The following is a 12866-nucleotide window of genomic DNA, read 5'->3' as shown; positions in this document are numbered from 1 at the left end:
TGGTTCTAAAATTGGTGATAACTTTTAATTGAGTCATTGCAAGCACTTGAGAATCTTCATATTCTCAATAAATGCGGAAGTTTTCGTGAGAAACTGTGCAAAAATTAAGTTTAGTGATTTAACACGGAAGAAAAATGAAATAACCAAATATCACAAAAATCACTTAACCGTCATTTGTGCTGTGTGAATTTCTCCATAATGAATTTAAAAATATGTTTATTGGTTGTACAAAATATGACATACACTATATGATTACATATGTTAATACCGAACAATGGCGCAGTTTTACAAATAGTTGATAAAACTTGGGGCGTTTGGTGATTCGTCGCTCGTGCAGTTACTCTTGCTCGTTCAATATTTTCTCGAAGAAAAGCAAAAAGTTTCATTCAAAATATAATGCAAAGAATGCGCCACAATAACAGTTCGAAGAACAGTTGGATTCAATCCACCGACAACAATCAACCTGCGGTGATTGTGCGGTTCGGCAACGAGACAAGTTCGACAGACACGATTAGAGCACTTTTGTCACTCAGTAGCAATGCCTCTACTTTGTGCCTTGCGCAAATTTTACTCTCACAGATGTGCGGGCGAACGTTGATCAGGTGATTTGCGGTTTGTGGAATTAAACGCTGTCGAAAAAACGTGTAAAACTCGTGTAAAAACGTTGCTAACAACTGATCCAGTCATTTCATTTCAGGCCTCTAGCCCACCATCTTTCTGATTTTTCATCTAAACAATGCGAATTTGTCCAGTAAAGTATCACAATTTCGTTACTTTAAATACCATGGGGCTTCACGGAAACGCAACGTTAAAGCTTATCTTTGTCAAACTGGCTGTTCATGACAGGGGAGGAAAATAGTGTCAGTAATTTTGAACCCTTACTTGAAGTCAGTTACCTGCGTCAAATGTTAAAAATGTCGTCTTTGTTGTCACTGGTTCGTATTTTCCAGGATGGAATTTACCGGTAAACAAAATGCAACATCGGTTCCCAAAATAACGTCCAAAATTTCCGATCCGTTCCCCCAGACAAGCTACGAAACTGGTGATGAACTCATCCTACGACTTTACACAATCTTTATAGGGCCGCTATTTTGTAGCGCATTCTTGTACGCACACGTACGTATGAAGACATACCTCACATTCGAAGTTAGCGTCAATTAGCATTCTGTTGGGAAACTAGAGGAAAAATATTTGAACTTACTCGCAAAGAGTGGCAGGTGATCAGCGCCATTGCGATCTTTTTACCAAAAGCAATCAGAAATATAAATTTCGCCCCAACAACATCGTCAGTTTCTGTACTTTTTTCAAGTTCAAGTAGAATCTATGGCATTTTCCTAGATTACAAACATTGACTAATAACTGATAAAAAAACAATAAACTACACCGGATCGGTGAACCAAGCCACACTGGTAGGCTGTCGATCAACAACCGTATCTGTAGAAAAGTGGACTTACTTCAAACGAGAGGCTTCACTTGAATCCATGTTACCAAATAGGGACCAGTAATTGCAGAGTTTACGCGCCTGTACATGTCAACCGATTTTAATCTTTTAAGTATTTTCGGATTCTTCTATTAGTGATGCTGCCAGGCATGTTCATAATGTAAAAAAAAACTTCTTCTGGAAATACAAAAATCGCTAATTTTATTCCGCGATTCGATTGCCAGCAACAAACCTCGTCTACTGCGGGCACTTATCTTAACCAATTTGTTTTTTTGTGATACGGAGATATCAATGGGTAATTAGTATCTTCAATTCGCCGCCTCTTAAACGTGCTTGAGATGATCAAACAAATATTCTTGTTCCGAGAAACCGCGGTAACGAACATGTTTTGGACAAGTTCCACATAATGCGAATACCGCGTAGTTCACAACCAATTACTTTGCAAGGTTTCGTGCGTCAGCTTTAGTTGTTTACTGCACACATACACAAGCTTGGAGAAGAGCTTTAACCTGTACTTGACAAAGATAGTAATAGGAGGGTTGCAAATGCGTCTGGTATGTATTCAATTCTGTGAGAACCGGGTATTAAAGTGTGTGATGCAAATACAAGATTTATTATAAACGCTGATGATACGTTTTAACATGTGATGACCATTTCATGTCTAGATATAAATGGTGTTTGTAGAAAATTATCCAAATTGCATTCTTTTAAGACCACGTCTTGCTCTCTTTATGTGCATGGGACAAGTTGAAAAACTTTTTTTTTCAGGCACAGCACGAATTTTTCATGTAAAAACAACCAACACATCGTTATTTCTCCGTTTTGCAAAGGTATGTCCATTTTGCCTACTTCACAAAATCTGCTACAGGGATTATCAAATTTTCGATGCAGGCTGAGCGAAGGCAAAACTTCTCAAAAAAGGAAAAAAATGCATTGTGAGTCACGTGTTTAAATGATACCTCCCATTATGTGTGACGCAAGCAGTGCTACCTAAGATTGGCGACGCACCAGGAATCGAGATCTGATTAAACATAAGTGTTTAACTGGTGACGTTTGTGGCGCTGTCGACCGGACAATCTTTTTCTGGAGTAAGATAGAGGTTGGAATAAAACACTGAGAAATCATTGCTGTTCGGGCCATTTCCGCGACCTGTAACGCACGCCGGGGGACATAAAAGTCCAGGCTCCTAAGAATATATAGTATGGGGCTATGAAGCGGAGGGATTTCTACCGCAAAGACTTAATCCCTGCAATTCCATTCGATCTTAAAAAAGGTCTTTGTACCTCCTCATACGTTTCCTCTCAAAGGCCCTGGTTATATTTGTTTCGACTCACAAACAATCACGATAAATCACGATACGAAACTACCTCAGATATCCTTTGGGAAATCGGAGTTTACCAAGTCCAAGTTTAATCAGTTGGTTTCCGTCAGGCCAAAGACTCGTCGAAACGAATATAGCCGAACTTATTTCCATCACTGGTTGTGGCTTTAATATATAATGGAAATTAAAGGGCAATTCTCGAACTAACGTCACTGCCAGCCACTGCGAAAGTATCGCGATTATCGATGTTTGTTGTGAAACGATACTGGATCAAAGCTTTACCTTGTCTGATACACATCTATATGTAGCTTGAAGGTTACGTAGCCTAATCATAAAGCTGGGTTAAACCAACCCTAAAGAGTGAAAAACTGGGATGAAAATGACATGAATGACAAAAAAACAGTAACATTTCTTTAACGTTACTTTGTCAGAGGTTTAAATGACGCCTGTCTAAACTTAATTAAAACATATTTTTCTAGGTCATATACACAATTATTTTACAACAAAGAGTTCAACTACCTTCGTTTTTACTTTTGGAGATGTGGTTTTAAAGAACCCAAAGCTATCCCAGAGAAATCTCATTAAGTTGACAAAAATCTTGCGTTTCCAATAAAAAAACGGCGATTTTCCTTACGACAAAACAATACATTGTGTTTACATATTTTCTTGTCGAAAACGTTCAAAAGCCTCTCAATTGAAATGTTTTAATGAATATTGTGATTGTCGAAGCAACACAGAAGCTGGCGAGTCCATAGAAATATCAACAATTGACTCACAGTAGCCTTAGACATAAGAAGTTGTTTACTATTTCCCATGAAAAGGTTAATCCGATTTCGCGACGGCCTCCACAAGCCTATTACCACCGACCAGGTCTGCGTAACAAATTCCCCGCAGTCGTTTACTTTTGTTTATTAGAGGTTTAAGAATACGTAACTACGGTTTTCCTGTTGCCAACCACGCTACGGAGCAGAGATCAACAGTTTTGTTTTGTCATCTCCTCCCAGAAAATGCACAACGGGCCTCAGATCAACATTAAATAAACTAGGTTAAAAATTATTAAAATTTATCACTGGAAGTGACAAAAGATATTCACATGTTTTTATTGAGCTCAGAACACAAACGCTTTCGTGAACCGCACAAAATGTGAATAAAACCAAGACTTAAGTCCAATTAGCGAAGATCGGAGTACGATCGTAATTCATTCTTTCACGATAACAAAATTCCCACGATTTCGAAACCTCCACTCACTTGATAAATATTTACATTAAACACTGGTTGGTAAACATCTGATTTCTCACCGAGGAACAAAAACTTTAAACCAGTACAGGGAATGCGTGGACACGATGACGTGTCAAGGTTAGAAATGCGTCACATCGAAACCGTCTCACGTCGCATGAGTTCGTAAATTGTTGTTGACAAAATCACGCAGACATCGTTTCGTCACGCAGCTCCAAAGAAAAACAAGATGTTGAGTCAAAATAACTTGAAGTCCCAATGCCGATTTATTTAATTTTTTTGCCGAATATATTCGTTTTTATTTTGACCGCACCGGGATTTGAACTCACATATCCTGGGCACGAATCCCGATCAGGTTTTTTTTCTTGGTATATCGCGCAGTTTACAAGTGGTACATTAGCGACATCTAGCGGAAGTCGCACAAATTTTTAGCAGTTCTTATTCCCAGTCGAGCAACAACGGTCCAACATCGCAAACTTTGAATATAGTTAGCAGCAGTATTGTTTAACAGATCACGGGGCCGTATAAGATGCAGGAAACGATCAATTTCCAACACTTATTTGTTTTATTTGCGGCAAAATGAAAGCGAGACAATTTACATTAGTTCCAGACATACATAGTTACCCACGATGGCAGCTTGCGTTTACTTAAAAGTACAACATGGAGTTGAGACCTCCAAATGAGAAGGACTGAAGCTTATTTTTTGCTGTATATGTTGTCTCCTTGCTTACGTTAAACAGGCATGGTTTGCGAGGAAAAATTAAACGGGTTTACAACAAAAAAGACGGGAAGCTGCAAGGGAGAATGGTCTATATTTGCACAGAAGTAGAGTTCGTGGCCTCATTCCTTCGACGATTTTTCTACAAAAACAAAAAAAGAAAAGTATTAGCTTAAAGTTTATTGTATCTTGCACAAGTTTCTGGGGTTACTGTTGGTCCTCCAGCATTTCGCCGAGTATTGTGGTGTTATTTCTATGCACAAACCCACTAGGTGTCGCACACGCATATATATATATGAACGATCAATGCAATGTGACCTTCTCTTTGGAACTGCTTGGCTTGGCGAATAAACGCTACATGGTGTCAGAAGGACCTTCAGGAGCATGGCTTTTCAGGCGCAAATATTCCCGATGTCCGCAACTTTACGCAAAACATTTACTTAAACGATGCTATGACCTTGGGCTTACAAATAGAAACGCTTCTTCAGGTCTGTCTACGAATACATCAAGTAATACACAGAAAATAAATTGTCTTTAAGTATGACGTTGTTGGATGTTTCGTTTTAAAATTTTTTCACAGCATGTTTATTAGCATACAAGGTGGTTCCCCACAATAGTTCCTCAAACACTGAGAAGAATTCAACAAAATTGCGGAGGAGTTGAAACGAAAACCGGATTAAATATATTTTCAACAAGAATCCTAAAACGTAGTGAAAGACGACACAAGTTTCTACGCAAAATTTAAACCAGCCAATCACAATTATCTAAACGCATCACGTGATGCGCAACGTCAACCGAAAATCGATTTCTTTATTTTGGAAAAAAATCCGGGATTTTCGCCTTCGCTGCTCTCATCCGATTTCTCCTTTTCTGTGTCGACTCGCGAAGATTTCTTCGTTTCGACTTTTTCTGAGAAAAGGAGAAACCGCTTTCAATTTAGCTCGAATATGACAGTCTTGGTTCTTTTGCCAACGGCAAGTCTTGGTACGTTTAAATAACAGTCACATTCGATATTTTTAACCGAACCAGACGCAAACAACATTTTCCACCGTTATATTTTACATCCTGACAAAATTGCATAACTATTAGACGGGAACATTATAATTAACCGAAGGCTGGGTTGGATTTTAATTAGTTTGCTAGAATTTCCCTTTTACTTTCTATAATACAAGGAAAACAATGGGCCAGTGTAAGCCGTCACCGCTTTCTAACGATACCATTTACAACAATTATCTGCTTCTCGTCACTTACTTTCTGTTGGGTGATGTCCTTCAACGGTTCCGTCAAATTCTTCGTCATCCTCGGTAAATTCAAGTAAGGATTCTCTCTGTCGTGACGTCAGAACTCTGTGACGAATCGTACAATAATTTAGAATCCTGCATCCGGTGCTACGCCACCAGGCAACTTTTTAGAAAAAAGAAAACTACAACAATTTTGGCGCCCAGTAAAATTGCATTACTTTACACAAAGGATATTTTGATACAAACAAAATTGCCGATACAATGGTTGAGAACTTCATGCTATGTTTTGTTTGTATTAAATATACATAAAACCGTCCGTTATGATTCAAACAATATTTTGGTTTTGATGAACAACGATATCTTGGGCCAAATATGTGTGAAAAGTTTGTAAATGGAATTCAGTCTTTTTATTAAACTTTAAATAACAGTAGGAATAAATATCGTTGTATTTGACCTTGAAACATTTCCATACATTATTATGAAATCAGTTGCAAGTAACTTTGGTTCCACAAACTTGGAAACTAATATTTCCTGCGGTATAAAAGGTGGAAATCCTCATCGTGATTGTAACAGAATAGTGAATGAATTTCAAAACAAGAACTTACTTTGGTATCTTGATCTTAACATGGACGTAATGTATTCCAAAACCATAACTGTTGACTTTCTTAATACCTTGCCCGGGAAATTCGAATCTTTCGTGTGAGTTTGTTCCAGGGGGAATCTGGAACCAAAAGTTTGTCTGATTTTATCTTTCTGATTGTACGGTTGTGTAGTCGGATTTGGTCAACCAGTTAAGTTTAATTGTAATCTAATTTCAAAAAGCTAAAAAAATTCTGAAAACCATTTGTCCTAGCCTCAATTGGTAGAGCATTGGGCCTGGTTAGCCCAGGATCGCGAGTTAAAACCTCAATGAGAGCTTGGTTTAACATCTCGCTCCGACATGCTGGAAAAAATGGCTGATCTTAATTGGCTGCAAATCCGGTAAACCCAGTGCACTAGTCTGTATGTGTAGCATACCACATGCAAACACAACCAACAAATTGTGATAGAGCAAAATTTAAAGCACTGAATTCATCTGTGGAACTTACAACAAGTTGGGTGTCACTGTGGACTCCAGGCACTCGTATAGTGCCACCTAGTGCTGCTTGTGCTATAGAGATTTCAACATCGGAATGAACATCTGCACCTTGACGACGAAACAATCGACTTGTTCCAACCTACAACAAAATATCAATGATAACTTTGATTTTTTGTATTTTGTGGTAAGTTTACAAGAACAATTTTTTACCCTAAACGTTATAAAAATTTCCCTCGTTCCAACTTGCATCCGGACAGTTTGTTTGTCCTCAATTCCTGAACAAAACAAATAAAGTTTAAAAAATAAAGTGTGCAATAATTTTTTTTGAAAAGGAATTTTTTTATGCATTCGGACAAGGTTAAAAAAGGCAAAAATTTCACTTTTCTATGTTTAGCATGGATCTTTACATAAAACAAAGCAGATGACGTTTTCAAGGTTGAAATATGCACCACACATAGTGGTCCTCTTAGCTTTTTGGGATACTGGGCGCCAGTATTTTTACACTACATTGTGCATGTTACATGTGTATAGGGGCCTCACCTGCTGGAACAGGCACTGTGATAGCTTTGTTTTGTTTAACTTGTCCTTTGCCTTTGCACTTTACACATGGATATGTGATGAGTTTGCCGGTGCCTTTGCACCTCCTGCACGTTGAACGCATTACAAAGGGTCCGGTTACAATTTGTTCCTGTAAAAAGATGGAGAAAGTTCAAACATTACCTTTGGAACCTTTTATGCATTAATTTTTGTTCTTGCTTTTGGAATCATAAACTAACCAACTAACTGAGATAGACACAAAGCATGGTGATTAAAATTACCTTTTTTTAAACTGAGTAAACAGTTTTTTTATTGATTGTGTTTTAAAATTTTGACATCATTTCATTTACTTTACCGAGCTTTGTATTGACCATTTTTGGTAAAGTTGTTCATAACGATGTGTGTCTTATTTAACATGATGAGAACATTTCCCCAGTGCACATCAACATCAAAAGTCGTTACTCACCGTTCCACTTCCACCACAATGTCCACATTTGGTCACTTTTGTTCCAGGCTCATTCCCTTTTCCTTTGCACGACGGGCAAGTGTCCATCATGTCAATGTTTAAGGTTTTGTTTGCTCCTTTAGCGGCCTCAGAAAATGTCAGATCCATGAAAACCTGATTAAATATCAAACAGGTTTTTCATGTTTATGTATTGCAAAGCATATTTAATTTGATATTTGCTTCTTTAGTCACGTAAAGTAGAAGTGATTTTCTGTTTTGCAGAAGAAACATGAATAAAATTATTAGATTCTGTTTGCAATTGTATAGGTTTTGGTAAGAATATTACACATAGGATGACATACAGGAGCACATAAGTATGTAACAATGTGTTTTTACTTCTAACGGGGCAAACTCCCTAAAATCTTCAAATCCCGCCCTTGACTGCCCACCAGAGAACTCTTCAAATATTTTTCGAAATAAATCTTCAGGGTCCATATGGCCCCCAAAACCCTGAGCACCCCAATGTGAGTGGCCCTGTTGGTTGGCTTGGTAACCACTGCTTCCAAGTATATCATATTGTTGTCGCTTGGTGTCATCTCCCAAAACCTAATGATAAAGTGTGTTATTAAAGGTTGTAGAGGATAAAAAAAAATTTCACTGTGACATTAACCAGGAAGTTACGGTGAAATTCTGTAAACACATGTTTGCTCAAACATTCATTACCTCCAATCTAACATACCTCATAAGCCTCAGCAACTTCTGAAAACTTTTTTGAAGCATTTTTATCTCCTTTGTTGGTGTCAGGATGAAATTTTTTTGCCAACTAACAAAACATTTCACATTTAAACTAATACGCAATACTGCTCAGCTGCTAAACAATAAGGCATCCAACACTATTAGACTTAAGTTGGCAAAAAATTTAATAAAACTGTTAAAATACAAGTTTTGCTACATGTAAAAATACCTGGTAATAAGATTTTTTGATTTCTTTTTGTGTTGCATTTTTTGACACTCCGAGAACTTTGTAATAATCTTTGTTAGCAAAATTTATCGATGAAGTGTGTATTGCGGAAATTGCTGCAAGGTTCTGTGCAAAGTATTCTGCAGATGCAATCAGAAAATTTGTGTTAGAAGGTTTTCAATTTGATTTAAAAATTGGGCAATTAATTATAGGTGCAAATTTTAAATAGCGACTTACCATTGTTTTGCAACAATTTTTGACATCTTTTTGAATGAGAAATAAAGTGGAAATATTTGCGACTGGACTTGTGACATTGAGAAGCGTACAAAAGTCCACTTTCACTGACATTTTTAATATTTTTACAAACACGAATTACATCACACGTTCGCCTGAGCGCAGACATTTTGCTCACTGCGTATTTATCCGGACCTGCACAACGGAAACGTGTTTGTACGAGAATTTTCTACGAAACATTGTTTACCAAGCGACACAGCCCGCTTTCTTTTTGTTATTTTCTATTTGTAAATATAACACTCTTAGTTTAAGCCGTCCTTTTAGCGGCGTGTCATTGCTTACAAATGACAAAAACTTTAAGCATTGACTAAAATAATCAGTTTCTGGTCTGGTGCGGCGAAGCTTTTGTAGCTGCGGATTGTTGAAGTATTCCAGAAAAATCACCGGCAATCACATGTACTTTCTTCATATAACGGGGACACAAAACTTTTATTTGCAAAAACACGTAAAGCTTAAATATGTACAGTTTTATTGAATTTAAATTGTTTTCTTGTTTCCCTTGACAAAAATGGGAAAAAATAATTATTTGAAATGGCAAATAATCTGCAAATGAATAAAAACCTAATGCTGCACGCAGTGGATAATTAATGAGAACTTTGAAAATACCAATGAAATAAAAACAATAAGAGTGGAAAATAGAAAAGTTTTACTCTTGTTCATTAATCATACTGCTGTACATGATACTGGATTTAACAAATCGGTCATGCAATAAAGCCAGGGCCACAAACCCTACATGGTAACTGGCAGTAACCATGGCAGTAGCCACCCAGCCCAATATATAAGAGTAGCCAAAATGTGGGTGTGATTCGTCCAGGACCACCTTTGTTTGGTTGTAGGCTCCGGACCAGGGCTCTCTGGTAAATACTTCCACGACCTCTGTCTCAAATATGCTGTAAAACTTTTCCGGGTTTTTGACGATTTCATAGTTTGTTGCTGTGTATAATACCATACAGGCGGTCAACAAAAAACCTGAAATCATAAAAAATGCTTCACGTTATGGTAAAGTATAATGACGAACAATGTCCTGCTACTGGACGCACAATCTCAAGTTTCAGATTATGTTTATAATTGACAAAATAACCTTAATTCGGGTAGGCCTAATAGGTGGCCAGACTAAACAGGTTATTTACCTCCAATAAATATAAACATAGTTATGATTTGAAGTTCGTTATAACGTTTCAGAGAATTGATATTCTTGTTTCTGCAGAGAAAGACGAAGCCAATAAGAAGGATCACCAGTCCCAGCATCAACAGACCGCGACACAAAGTGTTGTAGATGTCCATTTCTGTCACTAGAATAAAGCAAATGAAATATTTTGTATGAGATGATCGAAGCTGCTGTGATTCAGTACAGCGACTAATATTTGTAAATAAAAAGTTCTACTGAAGATCAATCAGCCAGTCAGTTTATTCCACAAACAATCAATGTATATTAACAATCAGATTATAGGGAGGAAAAAATAGTTGTTTTATCGGTTGATGTTGACAGGAGGACGATTGAAGTCCTTTTCAGTCACCACCGCCACCATCACTGTGGTCGAGTATTCAAACTTGTATATAGCTGTGACGCGAACAGGTTTTGTTGATTCGTAGATCACAAAAACATGTGAAAAGATTAGAAACAGTGGCATAGCAGGTTCCACGGAGCAGCTAATGTTAGCTTTGCACTTTAACCGCCAAGAGTGGTAATTATTAACCAATATGTGACACAAACCGTCCTTGATTCTGCGGCAGACCACAACATCTCTATTGCTATGTGGCGCAGTAAAAAATCCTTGATCATTATGCCATGGACTCATTAACATCGATGAGGCCTTTGTCTTATTTTATGTAAGGAATACACGGTTACAAAACAGCATTGGAATACTGTTAGGTTTATACACTTACTTGGCAATGACAGCCGTGTATCGCCCAGTCCTAATGTAGCCCGAAATACACCGATATTAAAACACATGCCCGTGTCGTGGTAGATCTTGTACAGAAACTTCATGGTCGATTCGGAAATTCCGACGTCATCGTGATTACTCATGAGAATGTCCAAGAACTTATTCGTATCAATGCAAACCTGATAATGGACGATATTTATCATAGAGGTTTCGGAAACTTAACAGAATTGGGTGTTTTTCGTGCTTCACTCTAACATGTCGGGTGAATGCCACTTTGCTATTTCGATGCCACTGTTAACCAAATGATTTGTATATTCACGGAGATCGTCTGCAAGGGCCTTTTTAGCGGGGCAGGCCAACCTTGGCAATGGAAAAAGTGTGACACCTGCCTTATCAAATGTAAGACATGAATGAATTGCGGCATTTTTAAGTAAGGTTACCACATGGCATATATTTATGAGCTATTAAATACCAGAGGAAAATGAGAAGGAAAGTGAGCGTATGAGGGATCTTTCTAAGACACATAGTTAACCGGGCTTTAAATGAAAACACCTACCGTCATCCACTGGTCAGTCACAAGGGCCGTAAGTCCAATCACCAAGGCAATAAAAGACATTGACAGAAACCCAATCACAACTGCCGTTTTATTTCCGGACGCCATATCACGTGTTACCAATACTTGCCTATATTGGCAATTTAATTCTGAACACAACGAACTCGATGTTCTAGTTATTCCTTATTATTCACTGAGCCTTATACCGCACCACTTGTTAGCAAAGAACGTTAAGCGAAACGGACGAGCCTTTTTGTCATAAACCCTGTGCTAATTCAAGACTACGCCTAAATGCGGTAATAAAATTTTGTGGGTAGTTTTCTGAGCTAGCATGGTAATAAACCACAGAAGCGAAACTCAATTCAAATAAAATTCCCTCATGCCTTCATCAACAAATGCTCTCTCTGAAGTAAAATTAAGAATCCAATAATGACCCCACCATTCTCAATACCTTTCATATTAAACTTGATAATATTGGAAGCAAAGAGACCGAAACATCAACCTTAGTTTCCGATCTTTCGGTTTGCGCTGCGAGCTAATCGATCATTGCTTGCCTGTCGTTGCCTTGTCATAATGCAAACACTTTTAACACTACACAAGCCAGCTGCCAACAATCCTTGCACTAATGCTATTGAAATATGTTAAAATTAATGATTCAAATATTTTTATTTCTAAAATTCCGTATTCCGTTGGTGAAAATATTTGGTGGCAAATGAACCTTCTGCAAAGTAAACTTTTTTTTACATCAAATCCTTGTAATGCTCAAAAAGCGACACGATTGACTGCACGCACATACACTTTTTAGTGCGAACCTCACCAGGCATTACATCGGAAATATGACGTCACCAGACGTGTCGACGAAATTCTTCGTAAAAATGCACGTTTTGAACTCAAAATATTTCCGATTATTATTTAACGGCGGCTCAAGTTTCGTGTCACGTCGTCATCGGTTTCGAATCAACTTCTTTTGTTCAAAAAAATTGTCACAGGCGTACAATATTTTCAAAAACATCAACTGACATGATTCGTTACTCAAAAAAATCCAGTCAAATTTCGTTTGTTCAAAAATTTGGACCAATGCAAAAGTTTTCCATTTTGCGAATCGTCTTGAACGACAACAAACAACAACATGCGGGAGGTTTGATCAAACCTCAG

General features: G+C 37.7%; 2 protein-coding genes across 3 annotated transcripts; both read right to left on the bottom strand.

The window, feature by feature from the left end:
• Nucleotides 1–4562: 4562 nt before the first annotated feature.
• On the bottom strand, nucleotides 4563–9381 carry LOC145910483 (dnaJ homolog subfamily A member 3, mitochondrial-like). 2 transcript variants are annotated; one of them, XM_082997623.1, is made up of 11 exons: nucleotides 9216–9381; nucleotides 8982–9118; nucleotides 8757–8840; nucleotides 8414–8623; nucleotides 8039–8191; nucleotides 7576–7723; nucleotides 7246–7310; nucleotides 7046–7174; nucleotides 6563–6678; nucleotides 5968–6062; nucleotides 4563–4858 (listed from the first exon to the last, which is right to left on the bottom strand). In XM_082997623.1, the coding sequence occupies exons 1-11, from the start codon at nucleotides 9379–9381 to the stop codon at nucleotides 4839–4841; spliced, it is 1323 nt and encodes a 440-aa protein (XP_082853749.1). In that variant the 3' UTR covers nucleotides 4563–4838. The 2 variants fall into 2 exon arrangements, with proteins under 2 accessions (XP_082853749.1, XP_082853748.1); XM_082997622.1 differs by lacking the exon at nucleotides 4563–4858 and adding an exon at nucleotides 5178–5625.
• A 537-nt stretch (nucleotides 9382–9918) lies between these two features.
• Nucleotides 9919–11819, bottom strand: LOC145910702 (uncharacterized). The gene is made up of 4 exons (XM_082997897.1): nucleotides 11715–11819; nucleotides 11160–11337; nucleotides 10403–10564; nucleotides 9919–10241 (listed from the first exon to the last, which is right to left on the bottom strand). The coding sequence occupies exons 1-4, from the start codon at nucleotides 11817–11819 to the stop codon at nucleotides 9919–9921; spliced, it is 768 nt and encodes a 255-aa protein (XP_082854023.1).
• Between the last annotated feature and the right edge of the window lie 1047 nt (nucleotides 11820–12866).

This window comes from Ascidia mentula, chromosome 8 (genome assembly GCF_947561715.1).
Source record: "Ascidia mentula chromosome 8, kaAscMent1.1, whole genome shotgun sequence".
NCBI lineage: Eukaryota > Metazoa > Chordata > Ascidiacea > Phlebobranchia > Ascidiidae > Ascidia > Ascidia mentula.
The sequence above is the reverse complement of the archived record's forward strand: the minus strand, read 5'-3'. Positions and strand labels throughout refer to the sequence as shown.